Below are 25,445 nucleotides of genomic sequence, written 5' to 3' on the forward strand. Positions count from 1 at the left end.
GAAAACTCTTCACTGAGATGTTCTTTAAATCACAGATTGACAACCAACAAACAGAGGTCTGGGGTTGCTTCAGAGCGTCTAGTTATTCCTCAAGTAAGGACTATTCATTTAAAAAAAAAAAATGTTTTTAACTTCAGTTAACTTTGCCTTTGAATACATCTCAGAGGTTCTTTTAACTTTCTGAAGGATTTAGCCAGTCATTTCCAACCTGAATAATGCTTTCTATATATGGGATTCTGTAATTAACACAGATCTCTGATTTCCATAAAGCCAACCTACATTTGGTTACTTTAAAAAACAGGGAAAACTTTGTTAACTTCTGCAAGAAACTACTTTACTCCCTCCAACTTAGGTAAGAAGCATGGTACTCTCTCCTAAAAAAAGAACACAAAGGCAGACCCTGTTCTGTCTGGTAGGTAGGCTGCACCATCAACACATCCAAGTTCACCGGATGTATTTGTAGACAGGGGTCCATTTCTAAGCAACCAGGCTGGAGGAATCTGCTGCTATAAGGAAATCTACTTCCCTTAGTTAAACAGTCTAATTGTAATGTCACAAAAAACCAAAATTAATCAAATCCCTACTCTAAATTCTTTGACTCTCTGACTCACTTTTAACAATCCCTAAAGCTTGAATTCAAATATGTACAGGAAGTAAGCACTGGAAGCACTGGGGAAAAAAAGCCCTAAAGAGCTGTAATCAACCAACTGTTCCATTAAAACAGACAACCACTGTCTGGTTTAGAAAAATAATGGATTTCTTACTTCCAGATGATTAAAGATGCATCCATTCAGTACGGCTGCCATTAGAATGAGTCCCCCAAGGCAAGTAAGGCAGAAAGTTTGTGTACCATAATTATTTGTGAATTTTCTTCCCCACCCAAATTTGGAAGAAACCGTGTAGATAGAGATTTTTTTTGTCTCCATACCTCCTCCCATCTTCATCATTTTACCAGTGAATTGGACTCTAAAATATCAGTTTTTGTAAGTTACTGCAATTTTAAGTATGCAATATGAAGCAAACTAAAATAAAATATTAGTGGATTTCTCAATGAAGATTCTTTTTTCCCAAGGGCTCAATAAAATTACCTCAGTATATTGAAATCAATGTATTAACCTCATAATATCTGGGCCTATAATTTTAATATTTAACTGAGATTCATTGCCTAAATCATCAAAAGTTCCTTTTTTTTTTTTTAAGCTGTTATTTGCCCAATTACGTTTTGAATAGAAACCTGTGTGTTTTACCTGCTTCATACTCTTTCCTGGGTCCTTCCTTAATAGCTGTCAAGAATTGCTTATTGCCCGATAAAAGATCTTTGATAATTTGTTCTGAAATCATCCCATGAATAAGATAATTTGTCTCAATTCAATCACTGTACTGCTGAGTACATATATTAGCTATGGACTTGGGTCATATCAATTCACAAGGACCACTTAGGGAAGAAAAAGATAAGAAACTGTATTCTTGGTTGTAACAGTAAAAATTACTTTTTTTAAATTACTTTACTCTAGTTGACATGCTCATTGTATTTTAGTTTCACACGTACAACAGTGACTTGACAATTTCTATGCTTACCACATTAAGTGCAGTCACTGTCACCATTCAACACTGTTACAATATCACTTGACTATATTCCTTATGCTGCACTTTTCATCTCCATGACTAATTTTATAACTGGACGTGTGTACCTCTTTACCTCATTTTTAATCCCATTTATTATTTGGAAACCCTCACAGCAGCTCAAATTAGAAATTCATACTAAACAGAGGCTTTTATGAATAGTAGCTAACCGAGTGAAATAAAAAGCCTCCAGTTTTAGAGGTCCTCCCCAAAGGACCTTTCTCTGGCACACATGAGACACCTTTTTTTTTTTTTTTAAGACAAGTTAAAGAAATAAGCCCTATGACATCACCGCCCCTCCCATAAAAGCTAGGAAATCAGAATATGGTCTCAAAAAGCTGGTTGTTGTTTTTTTTTTAAGATTTTATTTATTTATTTGACAGATCACAAGTAGGCAGAGAGAGGCAGGCAGGGGTGGGGGGGGGGAGCAGGCTCCCTGCTGAGCAGAGAGCCCATGTGGGGCTCAATCCCAGGACCCTGGGATCATGACCTGAGCCGAAGGCAGAGGCTTTAACCCACTGAGCCACCCAGGCACCCCAAAAGCTGGTTTATAAAAAAATAAGAATTTTCAAACACATAACCAGACACATAACTAACAACCACCATTTCAATTATGACAGTTCCCTGAATGAAGCAAGTTTTCTCACCAAAAATACTGGCCCCTTTCTGGTTTCTTATTTTTAAATCTAAACAGTGTCAGCAAGAATGCAGAGAGATGAATATTCTCAAACTGCTAATGAGACTTTTGTTTCTGGATAAAAATGCAGCAATTTGTCTTGTATCAGAAAGCTTTTTAAATTTTTATTTTCTCTGACCTGGTAATTCTGCTTCCTGAAATTTATGTGAAGGCAAAACAGAAACACACCAACAAGGAAACAATTTAAATGTTCTAAATTGGCTATTATTCTAGATAATAAAGTTTTTCTCTCTCTGATGACATTCCATATAATCAAGAATCACGTTCCGTAAGAATACTTAAGAATCCTAAAAAGCTGTGGATATGTTAAAAGGATGTCAACATTATATATCCACCATGTATTTACTTTTTATTTTTTAATCTAGTATCTGGAGCTGTAGGGTGTGTGTGTGTGTGTACAGTACACACAATTTAACAAAACTTCTTAAAATTCTACTGTCCAGAGCACCCTAGAAGTTTCTTCCTTCTTTATAATAGTCTACATTTTCCCAGACTTCTACAGTGGTGATATATTGTTTTATTGGAAAATAAAGCTCATTAAAAAAATATTTTTTTAATTTGACTGAGATCACAAATAGGCAGAGAGGCAGGCAGAGAGAGAGAGAGAGGAAGGGAAGCAGGCTCCCTGCTGAGCAGAGAACCCGATGCGGAGCTTGATCCCAGGACCCTGGGATCCTGACCTGAGCCGAAGGCAGAGGCTTTAACCCACTGAGCCACCCAGGCGCCCCTAAAGCTCATTTTAGAATGTGGGTTAGGTCTCTGCCCATTTTGCCCAAATGCCTGAACAGAAAATCAACTCTTCAAAGAAAAAAAGTCAACATTATATAATCATTTTCAAACTCCCCTTCCATGACCTTTAATGGGACTTCTAAAGCTAACAGACTCCCCAGCAGGAAATAAAGCTGCTGCGGAAGGGATGCACCCGCAGAGACAGGGCAGGGCAAGCTGTCAGTGGCTTTGGCAACAATTTCCTTTTATTATTCCTTCGCTCCCAAGTGCTTTTCAATTCCAGGAGAAGCCTGAGGAAGTTAATAGGTCCTTAATACGTGCTCTGCTGCCCGAACAGATTCCTGTTCAGAAGGTAATAGTTGCGACCCCCACTGGGCCCTTTCACACGGGCTTTAGCAAATCCTCCCCGCAGTGAGGTGGCCCCAGGGCATCTCTGTTTTCTGCAGACCAGGCTGTGACCTAATCAATGAGGTCCCCAGCAAGACAATCCCTACATTCAACAGTTCTGAAGAAACGAACAGGGATGGGGAAAGAGTTCAGGCTTTACCGAGGAATGCTATTTACCTGTCACAGTGATGGTTCACCCGACAGGGGTTTAAGGGGGAAAAAAAAAAGGAAGAAAGAATAAAAAGAAAAAACCTCCAGGCATTTCAGCAGATTTCTGGCCAGCAGCACAAAATAAACATATTTACTTAAGCTTCATTCACAACTTTTGATGTGAAACCATGGAAGCCCAAATGGAAACAGGTAGATCTGTGATCTCCAAGGGCAGGAGTGCAAGGACATAGTAGATTTTAACAGTCTGTGTCCATTAAAATGCCAATAAAAATGGTCATGACTAGAATAAATACGACTGCAAAAGTCATTTCGGTGTTCACGTCCCAAAATTTACACAGAAAATTCCAAAATCTAAAAATATGACTTTTTAACTCAGAAAAGGACAACATCAAAACAACACAAAGAGAAGTTTACGTAAGAGGGACGTCTCTTGACTGGCCATATTTCCAAAGAGAAGTATAAAAAATAAGGGCTTTGAATTACTTATACAAGGTTAATAATTCTGTAAACCCACAAGAACTTATTTGTTAATGACTGAAGGCTGCTTTCACTTGGAAATGGCAGACAGCATCTAATCAATTCTTTTGGAAAATAACTGCAAATCTGTCTTGAGACACCATACTTTCAAAGAAAGATTTATATCTCATAGGTCAAATCAAATTAGATTTTCTACCAATCCCAAATACGCCTGCAAAAAAAGCAGTATGAATAGGCAAATTAAATAACAGATGTATATCCTGGAAAACAAAAAAGGCACTTGATTCACTCAGAATTTTATAAAAGCTATCACTGGACAATTTTTAATTGAAAACAAAATTCTAATTTGAAATTAACTGTTAGGTTGTTTTAAGACATCCATTAACACAAAGCAAGAGAAAGCCCGAGTCAAGTGATTACAAAATGAGTTTCCATCTGCCTCTGACACTAGTTTAACATCACAAGAATTGCTTTACTGTAATATTTTAAAAGCCATGCCAGGATCTAGGCCATCAGCATCTTTGACAAAGAAATTTTCTGCAACACCAGCATAATGTGTTTCTAACATCCTCAGTGAATGCCATTAGAAGAGGGTATCTGCCTCCCACCAGCACTGAACTCAACGTGCAAAATCACTTAACCCTTTCCACCTCCCCATCCTGCAAGGGCACGCCAGCCAGTCTTGCCAGAAGGGACAGACCACGAGGGCCACCACCTCACCCAGGTGACTGCACCTCGCTTTACATCCACAAATATTCTTTAAAGTGGCTGAATTCTACACAGATCTCTAAACCTCTGCTGTGGTAATGGACACTGGAAAGGAGGGGTGTTCCTAAATGCAAGATACACACTGATTTAAAGATGTCACGTGAATACAAGAATGTAAAAGATCTCATTAGTACTTTTCTATGTTGATTTCAGATTGAAATGACCCTCTTCCATCTGCAGGATTAAATAAAATTTATTAATAAAATTAACTTCATCTGTTTCCTCTTTAGTGTGGTGACTACAATATTTAAAATTACATATGTAGACGGTATTACTGAGCAGTGCTGCTTTAATGTGTTAGCACAACTCCTTTGGAGATTTGAAAAATAAAAAGCAAAAGTAAACACTGGCAGAATTTATACAATTGTGCTAATATAAACTGAAAATCAGCTCACGTTTTCACATGGATACTCATATCTAACTAACAGAATCTAAACAATGGAATACTTCCAATAAACGGTTTTATGGTACATTCTGGAACAGGAAGTGTTTTGTTGTGTTTCTTTTCATGTATACAGGTTGTACGGTTTAGGTACCTATAATTCAGGATCATCTCTAATTCCAAAACAGAATTTATGACTGTCACTCTCTAAGATCAGTGGTCTTCTGTAGACCATATTCAAGATTCACTATTTATTATTATTAAAGTATCAAATTTTAGGTCAGCACCTCTAGATTAGGTTTCTCATGAAACCTACATTTCTGTTATAGAATCTCTATTTCATTCCATGAAAGAATTTTACTTTTTTAAGATTTATCTGAGAGAGCATGTGCACACGGCAGGGAGGGAGAGAATCTTTACACAGACTCCTAAGCCCAGGGCAGAGCTCAAGCAGGATCCTGACATCATGACCTGAGCAGAAACCAAGAGCTGGTCACTTAACTGACTGAGCCACCCAGGCAACCCGCCATGAGAGTTTATTAGAAACTTGACCGTTTGAATAATGATCACTGAACTCTCTTAGGCAGTAAACAACGGCAAACACTTACGCTTTACTGAGGTGGCTTGTTTTTCTCATCTCTAACAATGATTTTCACTTGCTTGTTTTTCTAATGTCTTTGAGGTAAAAAAAAAAAATACTAACTGGGGTTTCCTCACATCTTCTCTAAATGAACCCTGTGAAAAATACAAGTTTCCTTTTCTATATACAGATCAATGTGTTCAAAGACATTAACTCTTCCAAAATTCCCAGACAGAAACATTAGAATATTTAGTGCAGCAGTATAACTAGGAATTTCTGTTTCAAATCGTGATTTCTATTTCAACTCATCATGGAGCCTAATTTCCTATTTATTCTGTTGCAAATATGTCCCCTAACAAATCTCATATAAGCCAAATTTAACATAACAGTAAGCAGCACTACAAAATACATCTTTATTTTTAATACATTGCCATTGAAGCTGAAACTCAGCAGAGAGAACAGGGATGTGTACGAAGCCCCAAGACACCAAAGCAACACGTGTCCTCCCCTCTATTCCCGCTTCTATCTTCACTTTCACGTTCCCCAAATCTTCCACCTCCTTCTCATGCCATTTCCCCCACATCTTTCCTCCTCTAAGAAAAAGCAATAAATGAGTGAAAGAATTTGTGACAAATTCATTAGCAAGAAAGGTGGTATTAATGAGCAAAAATAAGATACGGAAGCAGAAAGCCACGGTGGAGAACTCCCTGCTGCCTTCTACTCCTCAACCCACCTCTTCCTTCGGCATTAAAATGAGGGTCAAGAACTGGGATCCTCCCAGGAGGCAAGAAACTTAAGAACTCTTTGTGATCGAAACTGAAATAGAGAAGGAAGAGAGGGATAGTATCTAGGTATCTTCAGACCGCATGCAATCCTCCTGGTATCTCTTAAAGATCTAGCTTAAGTAGAAACGTATTAAAAATAACTTGAAAAAGTACTTTAATACTAGTAAATGTTTTAACAGCATTAAGAATCTGAATATATAGCTGAGTAAGGTATAAAATTTTTAAGACACCACAGATATTTTCCCAATTTTCAAAAGCCTTTAAATTCTTGTGCACATTTTCTTTTTTTTTAAAGATTTTATTTATTTGATAGGCAGAGATCACAAGTAGGCAGAGAGGCAAGCAGAGAGAGGGGAGGAAGCAGGCTTCCTGCTGAGCAGAGAGCCCGATGTGGGGCTTGATCCCAGGACCCTGGGATCATGACCTGAGTTGAAGGCAGAGGCTTTAACCCACTGAGCCACCCAGGCGCCCCAAGAATCTGAATATATAGCTGAGTAAGGTATAAATTTTTTAAGACACCACAGATATTTTCCCAATTTTCAAAAGCCTTTAAATTCTTGTGCACATTTTCTATCCAAAGGGAATGTCCTCATCAACGGGGGAAAATAAAATCTGATAAAGTATCTCTACAGTACACTAAAAAATGAATCCCAAACTTTGCAACTCCTCCCATCAAGACGGGCAGCCTATTTTCTTACCTGCTGAATCACCTTATGTGGACAACAGGATGGGGGAAAGGAATATGTAGGAGTTCTGAACCTAGGCCACGAGATCTAGCTACTTCTCTCATCTAGCTCTTGGAAGACTGACATCCAGGCTAGGCAGCTGAACAATGACAGACACAGGCCCCAGGAGCCCCTGCCTGCAGCCAACATCCAGCCAACTCCCAGAGCCAAGCCACCAAGCTTATCAGCAAGGGACCTTATGGGAACAAATCCAGCCTGAAACTAGCAGAGGACAAAGCCGGCGTGGGTGCGTGGGTCCAGCCCAAATTGCCAACCAAATGAACTGTAACCCAAATAAATGGTGGCTGTTTAAAGCTGCTACATTTTAGGGCAGTTTATTTCCCAAAATAATACAATTCTCTATAATGTCCTCCACAGTGCTTATTATCAGCCCATATGTAATAAAAGTTACAACTGAGCTTTGAACATCTTTGCACTTGACCCACCACATTTTCTAATCTCCCTCATCTAATCTAGAACCCAGAACCATTTGTGTAAAACTCACCTGTTCTCAGATGTCCAATGTGCATCCTCAAACAGATCTCTACCCAAATATGCAGAGAGAACTTCCACAAAGGTTTTCAGACCTTCCTTTAGTCATCCAAAGAATTCTTTATAAATTAGAAAAACAGAATTAACCTAAGAAGCCACTGCTGTCTATTCACATGGATGAAAGGTTCAAAGAATTAGAGGCCAGGGTAACAAAGGCAGACCAAGGCCAAGCAAGAGTTTTTAAAAAAATTTGCTATTCAGATGCATTCCTTTATGTGAGAAAAATATTCTTAGTTTTCACATACTTTATTCTCCTTCAAACAGCCTCATCACTGGATTTCCCTTAATTCAACTAGGCTTTAAAAGAAGGTCTGCTTATCTGTAAATAGCACCCCATCAGCAGAAACAACCAAAGACTTAAAATAAACACAAATAGCTTTTTAAAAGGTTACATTTATACCGCTCAATTTAATCCAGGAAATGGACAGTTTCAAAGACTCTGTGAATCTCTAGAGGTAATTACTTCTTTGAAGCTTTAAGAAATTCACCAATAGTGATAATAACAAAAATAAATCCTACTGAGAGTCTTTCAAAAGTCGAAAATTTTGCCATATCATGTATAATGTAAATGGATATTCATCTACTATACTTAGAAGTAGGGGCAACTGGGTTACTCGGGCGGTTGGGCAGCTGCCTTTGGCTCAGGTCATGATCCCAGGGTTCTGGGACTGAGTCCCACATCAGGCTCTCTGCTCAGCCAGGAGTCTGCTTCTCTTACTGCTGAATCACTTTATGCAGATGACAACAAACTCCCCTCCAGCTCTCGCAAGCACACCTGTGCACTGCTCTCTCTCTCTCAAGTAAGAGGATAAATAAAATCTTAAAAAAAGGAAGTAGTATTTTCCATTCCAGGGGATGCTAGAGGCAATAGCCCACTCCACAGTCCAAGAAAACAGCAAGGCCTCACCCACTATTATGCACCTGAAAAGTCACAGATTTTAAGATTTCTAACTCTAGGCTTTGGTACTCAATCTGACATATTAAGTTGTTTCCTCACAGAATGAAATATAAACAAAAGGAAACTGCACTGCTACTGAAGTGTTATGGGTGTTGTTGTAATTTTCTTGTTTTTAGCTACTTCAGAGGTACAGAACGAGAGGGCATTTGAAAGGGAAGAGCAGGTTTACTGCATTGAAGGAATAGGCAGTCCTCAGGCACGTACGACACTTCCACTGGATACAGAAAGGAAATTCTAATTGGGAGTAGAGAACAAATTTAAAACGTCTTTCCCAGTAATAGTTACTTATGGGTTTCCTTTTAATATTCTGGAATAATCGAACTCACGTTCAAATTGGACCCATTCGTCAAGTTCTAGCTGGGGGCCTCCCACGCATGCGCCAGGAACAGTTCCAGGCACCAGCAATCTAGAGCAAAACAAAACAAAGTCCCTGCCTATGCTCATAAGGCTTAGATTATGAAAGATAATGACCAAAACAGATTTTTAATATGCTAAAATCATTCCTGACATACACTACATGTAAAACACCACTGAAAAAATTATGAGCCTTAATTTATAAAACTTTATATTCTGTAGATGTGATGATCCTTAGTTTGACTTATTTTAAGAATCAACAGCACTGAGCTAATTAAAACCAAACATGGGTATTATTCATGTTCATGCTTTCCTAATCAATCAGCTTTCATCTTCTACATGAGGCTCACACACTATCTAGAAAAGATACTTCTGAAAAAGAAAAAAAAAGTATTGAGATCAAGCCTTTAAAAGAAACTGAGTTCTATTCTGATGCTTCACCCAATAAACTAACTCAGTATTACACAGCAAATTCATCTTTTTTCCATTAAAAATGTAAACACCTTCAGCTGAGCAAAAGATCAAAAGAACAACACTATGTGACAAACTTTTCCTGGGTTTATCAAAAGATGAACATCACTGAGTAAGTATTTACTAAATACCAGCTTTGTGCCTAGCACTGTCAGAAGACAAAGATGTACGGGACTGCCTGATGTCAAGCAGCTTTAAGAGTAAAGGTGCAAATAAAAATATTAAGAATTAAAAGCAAATGAATTTCAGAGGAACTTTTAACTAAGAATTTACAGTGGGACTGCTTTAAAACACTTTAAAGTTGACTCAACTTTAAAGTCCTTTTCCAAAGAGCTGTTCTTGCTTTCAACTAACCAAATGTCTTCAACTTACAAAATAGAAAACTTCCTGAAAGATTCCAGAATAACTGTTTACAAAGACTCATCTCCATGGGTCAAAAAACATACTGACTTGAAGGGATAGGAGTATAATTCGCAGATCAGAACATTTTGCCACATATACATCTATTCCAACTGTCACTGTAAAGTTGTTCACCGCTCCTTTTACAATAGGAGAAAACCTTTTAATTATGAGAAGAGCAACTGTTAACAATAGGCATTATTTTCCATTTTTTTCTTTTGTACAGAATAAGGGACTCTTGACACAAAACTAAAATGGTTTATTAATTCCCAAATGCTCTGATTTTTTAAGTCCATTTAAAAAAATCCAGTCTGTGAAGAAAGTTAACGTTATGATTAGAAGTCTGACAGATTATTCTACCTTAATAAATAAAAGCATGCTAGCGGAGCAGCAGAGGGTTTCCATGGTAAACTGCCAACACAAGAGATCAGATCCTGGCCTAGAGGGCTGCTTCACTTAAAAATAGATGTATTGTTAAAAAAAAAAAAAAAAGATATATTGTGTATTGTGTGTACTGCAATTATTTTAGTATAATTGTCTTGTCACTTACACAGGAGACCAGACTGATGACACAGGTTTGTAAAGAACTACAGGCCACAGCATCATTTGAAGGTGACAGAGTGCTCTGAATCAAATCAAGCACACACACAAGTACACAGGAAAGTGGCTGCTACTCATCTACCGTACAGTGGATCTACGTTATTTATAAAATAGCAATGACACCTACATGTTAGACTAGAAGCCATGAAGTGTATACAAATAGGTGCAGGCTGTTGAGCCTTTTTCAAATGCACGTCACTAAGACAGTCATTGTCGTCATTACCATTACCATCACCACCACCAGCACCACCACCAGCACCAGCATGACCACCAGCACTACCACCACCATTCTCACTGCTATCTGATTCTCCTTCAAGAGAACTCGTGAGGACTGGCAGCCCTGGAACTCCCAGAACAGAGAGATAGAAAACCAGAAATCCCGGGACATAAAGATTCAGCTCTTCACGAGCCTCCCGCTACGACAACCTAATTGCAGTCTCTGAAGACAGAATGTATAGTTTCCCACAGATTTTCAGAGGTTTTTAGGATGTCAAAACTATTAAGAACCAGTGCCTGGAAGTCTAGAAACGGACAGGAGATAAAGGAAAGGTTTCCGTCAACCTTATGAGCACCATCATTCATAGGGTACAATTGGTTGGTTTGTTGTGCAAACAAGGGCTACACTTGGCCCTGTCGGCCACTGTGCTTAGGAGAGGCTAGAAGAGGAGACAAGACGACTCTGTCCTTGAGTTCTGGGAGACAGACAGACAGAGATAAATAACACCCTGACATGTGACAGAAGAACATACAGAAAGTGCTCCTGGAACAAAGCAGACTACCTGTTCCCAGAGAGGCAACAATGGCTCGAGAGGCCGAGGCCGACCTAACCGAGGTGTACTGGGTGCCTCTTTTCTGAGTCCAGTGGTTCAAGATTTAGCATCCACACACACAAGAAGCTCACAATTTAGAGGAAAAAGGACAAATACATATTCAAACGAGAGTGATACTTATAGTAATATATATTAAAAAAAAAAAGACATACAAAAAAAGAAGAAAAATGAGCGAAGGCTTGTCAGGAGAGATTTATTATGCAGTCAGGGTTAGTAAGAGCCCGTCTAGGGGTCAACGTGTCACCCAAAGGCAGGGAGACAGGACACAATGGGGCAGAGCGGGGCGGGGAGGGCCTGGCTCCATCTGGCTGAAGTACAGGAGGCGTGCGGGAGCCAAGGAGAGAACACGGACTAGTGGCAGGGGGAGGCATGTCAGCCTGCACTAAAAACTTTGGGCTTTATGTAAGGGAGACACCAAATGGTTTTAAGAAAGATCTGATGAGAGACAGAAGGCCTCTGTTTCAAAAATTAGGTCTGTATTACCACAAAACCCTCAAAGCCCACTTCAAACCACATCAATCTTTATTATACCACTACACACACACACACACACACACACACACACACACACACACAGACTGCAAAATTCAATGGCACGAGGTCAGTACGTACCATCATCCCCATCACTCATCGTATCTTTAGAATTTCACACAGGCCCTACATGAACACAGCATATTACCGTCTAATTTTACTCACGAATTATTGGGATGATCTAGGGAGATAACTTAGTAAAAGAACTTGAAAACAGTGCTGGCTCACAACAAGCATCCAATTAATGGGACCTCTCATTATATACAGATGATGACAGAAAAAGCTCAGGCACCTGGGTGGCTCAGTCAGGTAAGCCACTGCCTTTGGCTCAGGTCATGGTCCTGGAGTCCCGGGATCGAGTACCACATCAGGCCCCCTGCTCAGTGGGGCGTCTGCTTCTCCCACTGACCCTCTCCCCTCTCAAGCTTTTTCTCTCTCAAATAAATAAAATCTTTAAAAAAAGAAAAAGTTCATCAGCAATCAAAAGATAATATGGTTAAATAATCACAAATGAGAAATAATTCTTAAGAAACTACAGAAGCTGCTAGGTAACTTTTTCAAAAAAAGAAGAAAAAAATCATTGAGGCTGAAACTAAAAAGATGACAATCCTGACGAATCTCTTTGGACAGGTCGGCTCACTCAGCCACGCAGAGGCCCCGCCAGGCAGCAGGTTCCACACCCTCCTCAGTTTTTCCGGAGCGGCCACCGTGTCACCCGCAAGGCAGCTTCACTGGGCAGGCTGCCCCAGCAAGCGCACGTGTGAGGAGTTCCCTGGACCTCCTGTCACTGCCGTTACACCGGGGACCTGCCAATTCAGCAAGTACAGGCATGTGCCTGTGAAGAGGAAGCTTTCCAAGCCCATTTATTCCCGGGAACAAAGATATGAAAGACTGTGCTTCATGGCATGCTGTCTTGGGCAGGATACACTATTTATAACCAACATTGCTTGACTTTTTTTAAAAAGTGCCATGAAGGTAACTGCAAACACACTGTTGATGCAAATACACTTGTATGTTGTATGCAACAGTATACAACATACAAGCAAACAGATAATAAAATCTTGACAAATCCAGGCTTATGAATGAAAATAACCCACAAACTGGGACGCCTGGGTGGCTGGGTCGGTTAAGCTGCTGCCTTCAGCTCAGGTCATGATCCCAGGGACCTGGGATCAAGTCCTGCATTGGGCTCCCACATCGGGCTCCCTATCCAGCAGGGAGCCTGCTTCTCTCTCTGCCTCTGCCTGCCACTCTGCCTGCTTATGCTCTCTGACAAAAAATTTTTTAAAATCTTAAAAAAAAAACCCCACAAAATCAAAACAACAGGAACTCAATGGTTAAAAACCAAAATCCAACAAGGGACAAAACACTAAAATGTTTTAAGACCCACTCAATTTTCATAATTGGGCAAGGTAGGCAATAGGAGGAAAAACAAAAACAAAAATAAACAGGCCAGATATTAGCCGAGCATTAGATGTCTATACACAGAGGCCACTCAACAAGTTATGAACAGTCAAGTCTTCAGCAAGTCTTAGAACATAAAAATGGTCCCTTGCCAAGAGGGCTTAGAAGGAGAACAAGTTCACTGGCACAAACCAGATGGCCACGGAGGACAGATGCTGAAGCCAAGACCTGCATTGAGGACAAGGCCAGAGAACAAGGACTACCAGGACCGTGACTCAGTGGAGAAGTGGTGGGCTGTTAAGTTAACGTCAGCTATTCATTCTGTGGGTTAAAAATAATTTTAAAGGTTAGCCAGGACCCTAACAACCACCTAAAACATTGTTTCAATGAGAAAAAGCTCCAATTAACATCCTGTACAGTTCACACCAGCAGCATTTGTATTTATGAGATGACTGGACCTTCACAATTACAAACCAGATCTGTCTTCACTAAGGAAAACTCACTGTCTGTACTCAGCACGAGTCCCCCACTACTAACCACTTCACTGGAATAATCTTAAATTGCTTAAATGCCACCCTACATATTTCTAAAATCCTGTTCACTTCAATGCTAAAGACCAATACAACAGCTTGAGAAGAAAGGATGGAAGAAGACTGTTAGAGTCAATACTCCTTCAAGACCAGTCTCAAATCTAGCATTCAGGTCTCCAGCCAGCTCCTCTCAACCCAGTTCAGCCCAGAATCCCACCCCACTAGTTTTGGGGGGCAATTGGGTGGTTCACCATTAAGTGTCTGCCTTCAGCTCAGGTCATGATCTCAGCGTCCTGGGATCCAGCCCCACATCAGGCTCCCTGCCTCTCCCTATGCCCCTCCCACTGTGCTCTCATAAATAAATCTTCAACTACTGGTTTTCAAATGGGCTCCCTGAGGGCATCTCCAGATCACTCTGTAAAGGGTGAGAGGCAGTGAAGTGCAGTGTTGGCAGGCCAGCTGGTTCTGCCACTTAGTACCCACGTGGTCCTAAGCAAGTGACTTCACTTCTCTGTGAATGTCCCCTCACCAGTAACACGGGGATAGCTATCTATCTGGTAGTTGTGACAACTAAATTAATGGAAACACACAGAGTGCTTGGAACAGCCGCCAGTGGTGACAGTGTCTGTGGTTTATTCTAGAACGCCCTTCATCCTTACCATCATCATCATCACCGAAAGCACAGAGCATATTTTCAGTTGTTTCTACTCCATCCTGGATCTGGCCCTTACACATCCTTTAGGATTATATAAAGGCAATGCAGAGCTCCCCCCACATTCTGTAGAATACCACCTGTATCTCAGCCCCGAGAGATTTACAACACAACTCCTCCCCCAACCAGTACTCAGTCAGGACCTCAAGCACCAACTTGCTCAGTATCATACAAATAACTAAAGAGAAGCAGATCCTGTTTTCTCTCAAAACAAAATGAACTTCTTTAGGATTCCTAATTAGATTCTATTTTCACCTTAACATCCTCCAGCTTCAGAGGAGGAACCTAATCCTGACAGAAATGACATGCCCTCCCTGCCTGGACGCAGACGCAGACGCACGCGCGCATGCGCGCGCACACACACACACACACACACACACACACACACACACGGGCGTGCGCGCAGACCATTACTCCTAAACCCAGCAACAGCACATTATCATCACATAATTCCTGCCAAGCTCTGATTTTCAATCTCACTGTGGCTAAGAAGTCAGTTTCTTTTCTGTTCAACTTCCTGAGGAAGAGAACAAAAAGAACAAGACAGGAGCCACTGCATAGGAGACAGGAGATGCCCACACCAAAGCCCTTCTGGCGACAAATCTGCGGACTCCGTCACGCGGCCTCCCCCCAGTCCCTGTTCCAGTCCCTGCTGCCAGACACTCTAGACACAGCCCCAGCAGCGGGAACAGGTCCCTCCACACACACCACACTCCTCAGGGCTGCCCAGCTGTTAGGCACTCTTACAGACTTTTTGGTCCCAACACTTGAGGTCATTAATATCATTCTTTGCATTCTATGTCCTGTTATGCCAGCAGGCCCTAAGAAAAAAGCCTAGGTCCTTGGCTGTATGCATGATACTCTACTTTAAGTTGGGAAAGTGTTTTGTTTTGTTTTAACTGGAGTAATTAAGATTCAGACTTCTGCCAGATCAGAAAGAAGCCCCGGAAACATCTGCCCTCTCACTGAGGTCAACAATAAGGTTAACCTGGATTGAGCGGTGCCTGGGTGGCTCAGTGGGTCGAGCCTCTGCCTTGGGCTCAGGTCATGATCTCAGGGTCCTGGGATCGGGCCCCCGCATCAGGCTCTCTGCTCAGCGTGGGGCCTGCTTCTCCCTCCCTCTCTCTCTCTCTCTGTCTGCCTCCCTGCCTATTTGTGATGTCTCTCTGTCAAATAAATAAATCAATCTTTAAAAAAAAAAAAAAAGTTAGCCTGGATTGAAATTCCCTTCTGGTCCCACTATACAAATCTGTTCATTCTGTGTCCCCTAACCAAGGAGAGCCAGAGCCAGTCCCCAGATGGGTAATCCAGGAACCGAGCAGTAGCTAACACTCCCTCATGGTGTGAATGTAACCATGGACTCTTGTGCCTATTTTCCCTCCCATACTTCGTGAATGGTGATATCTTGTTGCAACAGCTGTACTTCCATATTAATTCTTCCCATGTCTTTTCACCGAAATGTAAATTTCAATTCTGAAACCACAATTGGGATTCTAAGAGCAACATGGCATTAGTAAGTTTAGAAACTTGTAAGTTTAGAAAATTGCTCTTATCTTAATGAAAAACATGGTTTCCCTAAATAAGTAGAGAAGTACAAGTGGAAAAGGGCAACCCTCTTACTGGGATGCATTATACTAACAGCCAAAAACTGTACCAAAGTACTCTAGACCAATGAAAACATACTTAAGGCAACTTATTACAATACATACATCAGGGGACTAGACCCCAATTACCAACAATTAAAAAAAAGAAATCTTTTGGCCAAGCATGTTTCTAGACATTACCTTACGTTAAAGGCTAACAAGAAGCTGCACCTTTTTACTGATACTCAAGTAATAGTTAACTTGATGTGTGCCTATCGGCCAGGAACACCAAGCTGAATTTATTCCCTAAATCTGCAAGAGGGATCCTCCAGATTCTGTTCTGCTCAACTCTAAAACTGACAACAAAACAACTGGGCACATACGTGAACTGAAAATGGGGGTGAATGCTGAGAAGCAAAAAGTCAGACAAATAAAAATCTAAATGTGAAATTACACATGCTTCAGCGATCTTCCACTAACATTTGTTAAATCTGCTTTATGACCAGCCCTGTAGATTTTTCAGGAGACAAAGGGAGGGGGTGATTTTAATAAGAGCCCTGGAGATTGGCTCTCTAACATGACCTATTTCCCAAAATCATTTTCACCGAACCTCCAAACCCAAGACAGACGAGCCATCATGTGGGCACGGATTTGTCAGGACAGTTCACCAACATCCAGAGGCCACTCCAGGGAAAGCATGTGACACAGTGAGAGATTATCAGAGGAGTCAAATGACAATCACCCCCACACAGGGATTCCATTCACCTCCTTGCAAAGCCAATTAGCAAAATATGTACAAAATGCAGAGCTAACAGGACTGTACATTTGCCTACATATTTTAGATAGTTCATAGAATTTCTAGTTAAAAAACTACTTTTCAGGGGATGTTTCAAATTTAAGTTTTTTTTTTTTTTAAAGAACAGGACCATAAAAATAGTAAGAACTAAATTCAGATTGCTAATTATATTCTCTGTTCTATGAAAAGAATGCAAATGATACACCTATTTGACAATGCTGAAATAGGTCCAATACCCAGAAAACTTACTTATATTACTCAACCAACACTATAGTTTAAAGTTAAGTCAAAGGCAAAAAGCAAACAGTTAAGTGGGCAAGTTCATGGTCCTGCACAGGCCCTTCCTTGGCAATTAGCCCAGTATAACATGTTACACTAGAAAACAAAGTAACAGCATGAAAGAAACAGGCAATGAACAACTTCTGAAGTTCTAGAAAGGTGTTATGAAAGCTGACCTGAGCCAGGCCATCTTCAACTCATGCTGAATTTAGTCAACTCATGCTGACTTCACAGGACCCCCGCCTGTGTTCCTGAACTTCTACTTTTCTTCATCTGACGGGTACCTCTCCACAAGGAATTTGTTAGACAAACCCCCAAAAAAGAACATACCTAATTTTACCCCCCAAAAAGAACATACCTAATTTTACTATTTCTACTGCACCAAACATTGACTTTTCCTGAAAGAATTCTGTACCACGCCAACTGTCTTGCCAAGAATCTCTAAAATAACTTGGGCTGATAATTCTATTGCCAAAAACACATCTTACAATGTGTAACAGGCCAATGTGTAAATACTACTCAATAATTTTGATTCAATTCCAGAAAAAGATAAACAATCTACTGTGTTATTAAGTACTCTTTTCTGTAAAGTCAAAGACTACACAACAGATGACAAAGAATTTCCAACTTCGCCCCTTCAAATCTCAGTATTTATAGAGATACTCCACGGTTTCTTACACACTCACCAGCCCCACCGCCCAGTCTCACTTCCTCCCCTCAGCCCCCTCTAAGTAAGCTCTGACACTGCCATTCAGCTCTGAAAATTACTACAGATTTCAGAACACAGACCTGTTTGGTTGGTTGTTTCCCCTTTTTTACTGGTTATAAGAATATCCCAATCTCTTATTAAATTTATAGGCAAAAAAAAATACTCATTTCTAAATGAGTCTTTAAAAAGCAACAAAAGTGGTGCCTGGGGTAGCTCAGTGGGTTAAGTGGCTAACTCTTGACTCCAGCTTGGGGAGCCCCACACCAGGCTCTGTGCTGAGCATGGAGCCCACCTGAGGTTCTCTCTCCCTCGCCCCTGTTCGTATATGTGCTCTTGATCTCTTTAAAAAATAATACATACACACATAAAAAGCAATGTAAAAATACTCTTTCCCCTTGAAAGAAAAAACCCAAAAAGCAGTGCTCACATAATTTAAGTCATCAGGTAATGTAAAGTAAAACTATGGTTCTATTTTCTGTCTCAACTTTTACTTGTACCAATTCTTTTTAGGCTTTCAAGAGCAAAAAGGAAAAAAGGGGGAAAAAAAAGGTAGGAATAATGGTCCTTGGGAAATTCACAAACATAGTCATTGTTTCAGCTGCAGTTCTTAAATTTTGGATATTCTCGCATGTACCTGAAAATTCAAGTTAATAATGGATAGTATGAATATATATATACATATATATATATATGTATTGGATAGTATGAATATATATATATATATATATATATATATACACACACACACACACACACACACACACAAATTTCTCTTTAGGTGAGTGACTAAAAGAAAACAGCATAACCAACAGCCGTCAGTTAAACTATTATTTAAAAATCTGGCTCTAGTAGCCATCTTCTGTCCCCAGGGGTGAGCACCTCATCTCAGCTGGGCCACTGGAGACCCACACTGAGCACCAACCCTACTCCCCTGTCCCTGTGTCATCCCCCCGACCCTGCCCCCGCAGTCCCACCTCTGCTCCAACAAGATGAGAGACGTGATGGTGAACCAGGAGAAGCTGCGCATCGGTGGGAGAAGACATGCTCGTCAAAAGAAGGTGGTTCACAGAACAGCTACAGCAGATGATTAAAAAAAAAAAACCTTCCATTTTGCTTGAAGAAGTTAGAGGGAAACACGATTTCCAGTATGAAAGGAGGGACTGTGCTCAGAAATCAAGGAGCAGGGATGCGGCAGGCCTCCCCAGCAGAAAACACTCGCTGTGTCCACGCTGATACATAGTTAAGACAGAAACACTACCCAGCATCTCAAAGCAACTAGGTGTAGATGGTCTGACCAGTCCACGAAGACGGGCAGCCGCTCTGCCCACACAACCTGCAGATAGCAAAGCCCCACTTACTGCTGGAGACCAAGGTAACAGGGACATTCCAGATCGTGTGCCAGTTAAGAACAAAGCAAAGCGAAAGGAGTCAACTTCTAAAGAAGACAGAACCTGAAGAAGTTACTGACAGTGGCTATCATGTATGAGCACTCCTTTTTAAAATGTGGTTCTGGGGTCCGATAAAATCTAGAGCCCAGTATTTCTAAGTCCAAGCCCCATGGACACTGCAGCTCTTTTCAGTTTTTGCTTAGACACAATTCATTCTTTGCAGCTAATTATGCTGAAGAAGCTGGGAATAATGTTTGAAACAGGCTAATAAAATTCTTTGCCTAGTATACAGTTTTATTTTTTAGGCCATGGACACTAATTTGTACACAAAAGCAAAGTGGTTTATAGAAAGCTAATCATTGCCCCAACATACAGCTGACAATCTCATGGAATCTGATTATACTGCCATTTATAATCTTTAATGTAAAAAAAAAAAAAAATGTGGTGTTTTATACATTACACTGAAATTTAAAGTTAAAAAAAAAAAGAAAAAGTAAATCTCTAGAAACTAAAAGAGTAAGTAAAAAATGAAAAATAAATAAAAATCTGGTATTTTCGAAGAGTGGCATATAATCCATAGATACAGTTAACACAGGTGAGTGGTATATGACTCATTAGAAAAAGAATCCCTTTAATAAGCAAAAGTACATTAAAATATAATAGCCTCTAAAATAACTGATTTCTAGGATAATTACATGCTTCTTGTACTTTATACATATTAGATGTACACATGGTTGGTGGGGTGGGTGTTAAGAATAGAATTAACTTATGGTATTACTGAATATAAACTTGAATTTTCAGTGTATTAAGAAAAGCATCTTTTTTAGAATGGATATGTTCACAAAGGAAACATCAAGGAGATTAATAAACTGAACTCCATCTAGGGCAGTTCACCTAGCACTGTGATTACTACCCAGTTTCCTTCTATTTCCACTATCATTCTCAGAGGACGTTCAAAGCCAAAATAATCACTAATTTACTCATATGTCAGTTTAACACTTAATGAGTAGTTTCTACATGCCTGGTACCTCTTGCTAGGGCTAAGGACAGAAAACACAGGCGCTAAAAGCCTCTCCTGGAAGGTGGTACGGGGCTGATTGTGTCCCCCCAAATTCATGCATTCAAGTCCCAATTCCCAGTACCTCAGAATGTGATTTGGAGAAAAGAACTTAAAAGAGAGAAATAAAATGAGGTCATCAGGTGGTCCCTAATCCAACGGGACTGGTGTCCTATATGAGAGCAGGACCCAGACACACACAGGGAAGACAGAGGGAGAAGACAAGCCAAGGAGAAAGACTCCAAGAAAACCATGCCCACACCTCCAACTCCGACTTCTAGCCTCCCAAACTGCGACAACCACCAGTGTCTGTGGTTTAAGCCACCCCATCTGTGCACTCTGCTATGGCAAGCCCTCTCCCTCAGGGAGACGGACCCATAACTCCAGTGTCTTGTGAAAAGCAGCTACATTAGAGATCTGCACAAAGTACGAAACAATACACACTCTAGCCTATACTGGCTATCTTGGATATTCTGGTTTTAGGCTCTTACTCCAGGTGGAAGAGTCCCATAACAAAGCATTCCTACCATCTCTAAGACGCAAACAGACTCTCTAACACATGCTGGGCAGACTTCACACGTTATTTTACTTTATCACCCATTCATCTTGCAGCCATTTTGAGTGTCCCCATCTCAGAGAAGACGTCCGTCGCAGTTAAATAACAAACTTGTCAAGATCACCCTGAAAAGAGCCAAGTTCCCTCCATGCAACACAGCCCTGCTCTGCTTCTGATCCTCAAAAAAAACCTGGAGGACCTCCTAAGGATAGCAGCCCGCATCATGGAAGTTTCAGCAGAGCCTGCTCTGTGCACTGCGTTGTCTCCTAGGGGTACAGTAATCTCTGAGAGGTGTGCTAGGTAGTGCGAGGGGCTGTTGTAAGTCTGCAAAGAGTCTGGAAGGGTTTCTCAAAGTTACAGCAAAACCACAACCATGCCTCTGATAATACAGAACACAAACTAAAAGATCAGTATCAGTGGTGATGATGACAATTTTCTCCTGGTTTCTTTTTGTTTTGTTTTCTTTCATTTTTTTGTTTGTTTGTTGGACTCATTTTATGCCACGTCATTCAGGTTCCTTAATTCCAAACTCAATGCTTACTACACAGAGAGACACCTATAAAAGGACAAAAAGCATGCAGTGTGTACGCTGACAGAGGTCAACGGTAAAGCAGCTAGCACCGGGCAGAAATTTCCTTTAGGAAAACCAGAGCAGTAAGAACGTATTTACCTGTTTCTTCATCTATTTTGAAAACACCAACACCAGAACCATCTCTAATCGAATAGCGGATCTCCCCATCTCGTCCTGTGTCCTCATCATGAGCAGATACTGTCAATATGGAGGAGCCAATAGGGACATCTTCTTTCACAACACCCTTTTCCACGAAGCTGGAAAACACTGGTGGGTGTAAGTTCTCGTTCACATCAATGACCTCCACTTCAACATAGCAAGTGGAAGACAGAGAAACTGGCTTCCCTTTGTCTTTGGCCCTCACGGTGAGATTATACACTTGCTTCTTCTCAAAGTCCAAATGGTGAACAATTCTGACTGCTCCGCTGAGTTTATCCACATCAAAGTGTCCTTCTCCATGGTCCAGAAGACTGTATCTCACTTGACTAGACTGGCCTAAGTCAGGATCATAGGCCTCCAACCACATGATTATGGTTCCTTCTGGAAGGTCCTCTCGAACTTTCACACGGTAATTAGGGGGGATGAATCTAGGTGGGTTGTCATTAACATCCTCTAATGATACCTTCAAAAGCACAGTGGAAAGCAACTGGGGCTCTTCCCGGGCTTGATCTCTGGCCTCAATCTTTAAGTAATGCACATGCTGTACTTCCCGATCCAAAGGGTACACGATTTTAACAACTCCCGTCGTGCTGTCAATGGAAAATTTATCTGTGTCTGTAAGAATAGAGTAGGTCACATGTCCATTGGGCCCTAAATCTTTATCTGTGGCTTCAACCTGGATGATTTCACTATTCAGCTCCCTGTCTTCGCTCACTTCAACAAAATAGCTCTCCTGCAAAAACTCTGGGGGATTATCATTGGCATCCAGAACTCTGATGTCTAGGAGACGCCACGCGGCCTTCTGTGGTATACCAAGGTCAGAGACTGTAATGTTCAGGGTGTACTTGTCTGTTGTTTCACGGTCAAGCGGTGATAAAATTTTTAGCATTCCAGTTTCCATGTCAATAATGAAGCAACTATCCTCATTTCCTCCAGAAATAGCATAGACCAGTTTTCCATTGAAGCCAGTGTCAAGGTCAGTAGCATTCATGAAAATTACGTTGGAACCCACTGGATGGTTTTCTTTTACTTCAATGCCAGTTGGAAGGGTACTTCTGAACTGAGGCGCATGCGCGTTGACAGAGTGGGAATCGAAGAAAATATCCTCGACCTCTCCCTGACTGTGTAACTTATTTGCCTGCAGGAGCTTCTCCGCCAGCATTTTGGCAACGCCGGTCTCTTCACACTGCAAGTGCACTGGCTTGCGCCTGGCAGCCACAGTTAGGTTGATGTATAAAGGGGTGGCGAAATTTTCTCCATCTGTAGCTGTGATTCTCAGGCTCTGAAAGGACACCCTGGTCCCTACGCCATCCAGGAGCGACTGCTTCAGGGACAACACCCCAGAGTTGGGATTTAAGCTAAACAGATCTAGTTCATTTCCGGCTTCAATCTGATATTGGACCAACTGAAGTTCGTCGGCATCGATGGCGGAGACGGTGGTTATCTGCTCCCCGACACCTAGATCCCTGGGAATCGTTCCCTCACAGTTGATTTTCTCAAACAAGGGTGTGTTGTCATTCAAGTTATTCAGAGTCACCGTGGCAAGGACTTCAACTTCCCGGCGGTACGGCAAGCCCCAGTCTGATGCTCGGATCCTCAGAGTATAAACTCGAGGCATCAGTTCATAGTCCAAGTCTTCTGAAGTGCTCACAGCACCAGTGAAATGGTTAATGACAAATGGCACGTGATTTAAGTTGGCAATGCTGTAGGTCACATAGCCGTTCTCACCCTCATCAGGGTCTACCGCACTCACGCTCAAGACCGTCGTCCCAATGGGCACATTCTCATCAAAAGAGGCTTTGTAAGCAGTCTGGGTAAATTCAGGGGGATTGCTATTCGCACTTAAGACTTTAACCAAGACCCTGGTGGAGGCTCTTCTGTCACTTGTTGTTACCTCGAGTTCAAAATGGGACGCCTGCTGTCTTTTAATTGGTTCTAAAATGGAAATGAGACCAGTGTTGTGATTTAAACTGAATTTAGCTTTTCCGGGTGTACTTTTAAAAACATACTTCAAATGAGAGTAACTAGGCGTGACTTTCACCATGACCACAGGGGTATTGGAAGGAGCAAATTCACTGATCTCTGCTCTATAAACATCTTTTTCAAACTTGACCGGGCCGGCTTTGAACTGCGGAGAAGTCACACGAATGACTTTTACGGAAGAGAACTGGGGAGGAGTCCCTTTATCTTTCGCCTGCAGTGTCAGATTATAGCCAAAAGGATGACTGTCCCAGTCGATGGCACCCACTGCTTTGACTTTATATTCTTTGCTCCCTGGGGAGGACCTCACTGTTCTAAACTGTTGAAGGAGGTCGCCGGCCACAATGCTTAAGGAAGCTATTTCCCCATTGGGACCCTGATCACAGTCCTCCACGGTCAGGATGGCGTACGTTGGGTCCTTGTCCAGCTCTGACGGGGACAGCGTCACTGCAGTTATGACAGGGGCACACCCGTTGGCCTGCTCCACGTGGACGGTCAGCTTGGCCATGCTGCTGATACCACTGCTTCCGTAGAGTTTCATCCCACGGTCCACAGCTAGAATCTCCATTTCATAAAGCCTGGTCTCTGCATAATCGAGTCTACCCGTTAAAACTACCACACCGCTGGTTGGGTGAATTGCAAACATGTCTGTTCGGTCTTTGAAACTGTAGTAAAACTCTCCATTGGTTCCTATGTCTGCATCTGTGGCGCTGACTCTTGCAATGCTGGTCCTTATAGCTGTGTTTTCAGGCAAGGAAACGCTGTAAGAGGTGGGTGAGAACAGAGGTCTCAAGTCATTTGTATCCAGCACTTGTACCCTGACCTTTGCTCGGGCTTCAGCGTTAGTATTTTTTTCAACCGCTTTGACTATGAGGGTGTAATGGTCTTTCACTTCTCTATTCAGAATAGCTGTATTTCCTCCTTTGGTCCTTATTCTTAAAAAGCAAAAGTCCCCAAGAATGTACTCTTCAGCTTTGAAAAGGTTTTCGTTGTCTCCGGAGACAATTTTGTACCGTAACTCCCACGATGGATTTGTAAGGTAAATACCCATCTTCACAGGATGCCCCACATAGGTTTTCGCTGCCGAGTTCTCGTGCACCGTGACATTGTACTGGAAATGTGTAAACTGGAGAGGCATCTGGGCAAATGTTTGGCTTCCGTCACCATCTTCAAAATGCTGGAGGAGGAGGAGGAGAAGCGGAAGCAAGACCAGGGGTCTCCCCATCGCTTAACCCTCAGGAACCTAAAACAGAACAAAGAAGTAAGAATCAAGACCTCAAAGAAATGAAACAATGTAAATTTGTTCTGTTAGTTTGTCTGGGAACTTACAACTTAATAAAGTATTGTACATCTGTATGAAATGTAAATAAATGTAATAGTTATTAGGTTTTTCACTGTTTTCCAGGTATCAATACCTCTAACTTGTCTGGAATTACTAGGTTTAGGACAATATTTTTCTCATACTTTGATGACTCAAGTTAAAGAATTGTAAGGCATGTCAAAGACTGCCAACTGTTAACAACTAAGTTGTATTCTGATATTTAAATCTTCAAGACAAATATAACCAATTGTTAACAAAGGGAGACATCAAACATTTTTTAGGTTTACTCATACACAATAAATTTAATGCCCCAAAGCTCACAAATTTAATGCCACTATAGTACCCTAAGCTCAAGAAGTTTTGAGCAATTTAGAACAAAAA

General features: G+C 41.2%; 1 protein-coding gene across 10 annotated transcripts in view; it reads right to left on the reverse strand.

Moving 5' to 3' along the window:
• FAT1 (FAT atypical cadherin 1) overlaps positions 1–25,445 on the reverse strand; it is a 126,987-nt gene that overhangs the window by 87,138 nt on the left and 14,404 nt on the right. For all 10 annotated transcript variants that reach the window (XR_014306629.1, XM_082715047.1, XM_082715044.1 and 7 more), the window contains exon 2: positions 21,704–24,986. Coding sequence is in view for 9 of the 10 variants with exons in the window: in XM_082715047.1 (XP_082571173.1) it covers positions 21,704–24,968 (3,265 nt within the window). In the remaining variant the exon portion in view is untranslated. The remainder of the gene's footprint in view (positions 1–21,703; positions 24,987–25,445) is intronic.

Source organism: Mustela nivalis (assembly GCF_964662115.1).
Source record: "Mustela nivalis genome assembly, chromosome: 20".
NCBI lineage: Eukaryota > Metazoa > Chordata > Mammalia > Carnivora > Mustelidae > Mustela > Mustela nivalis.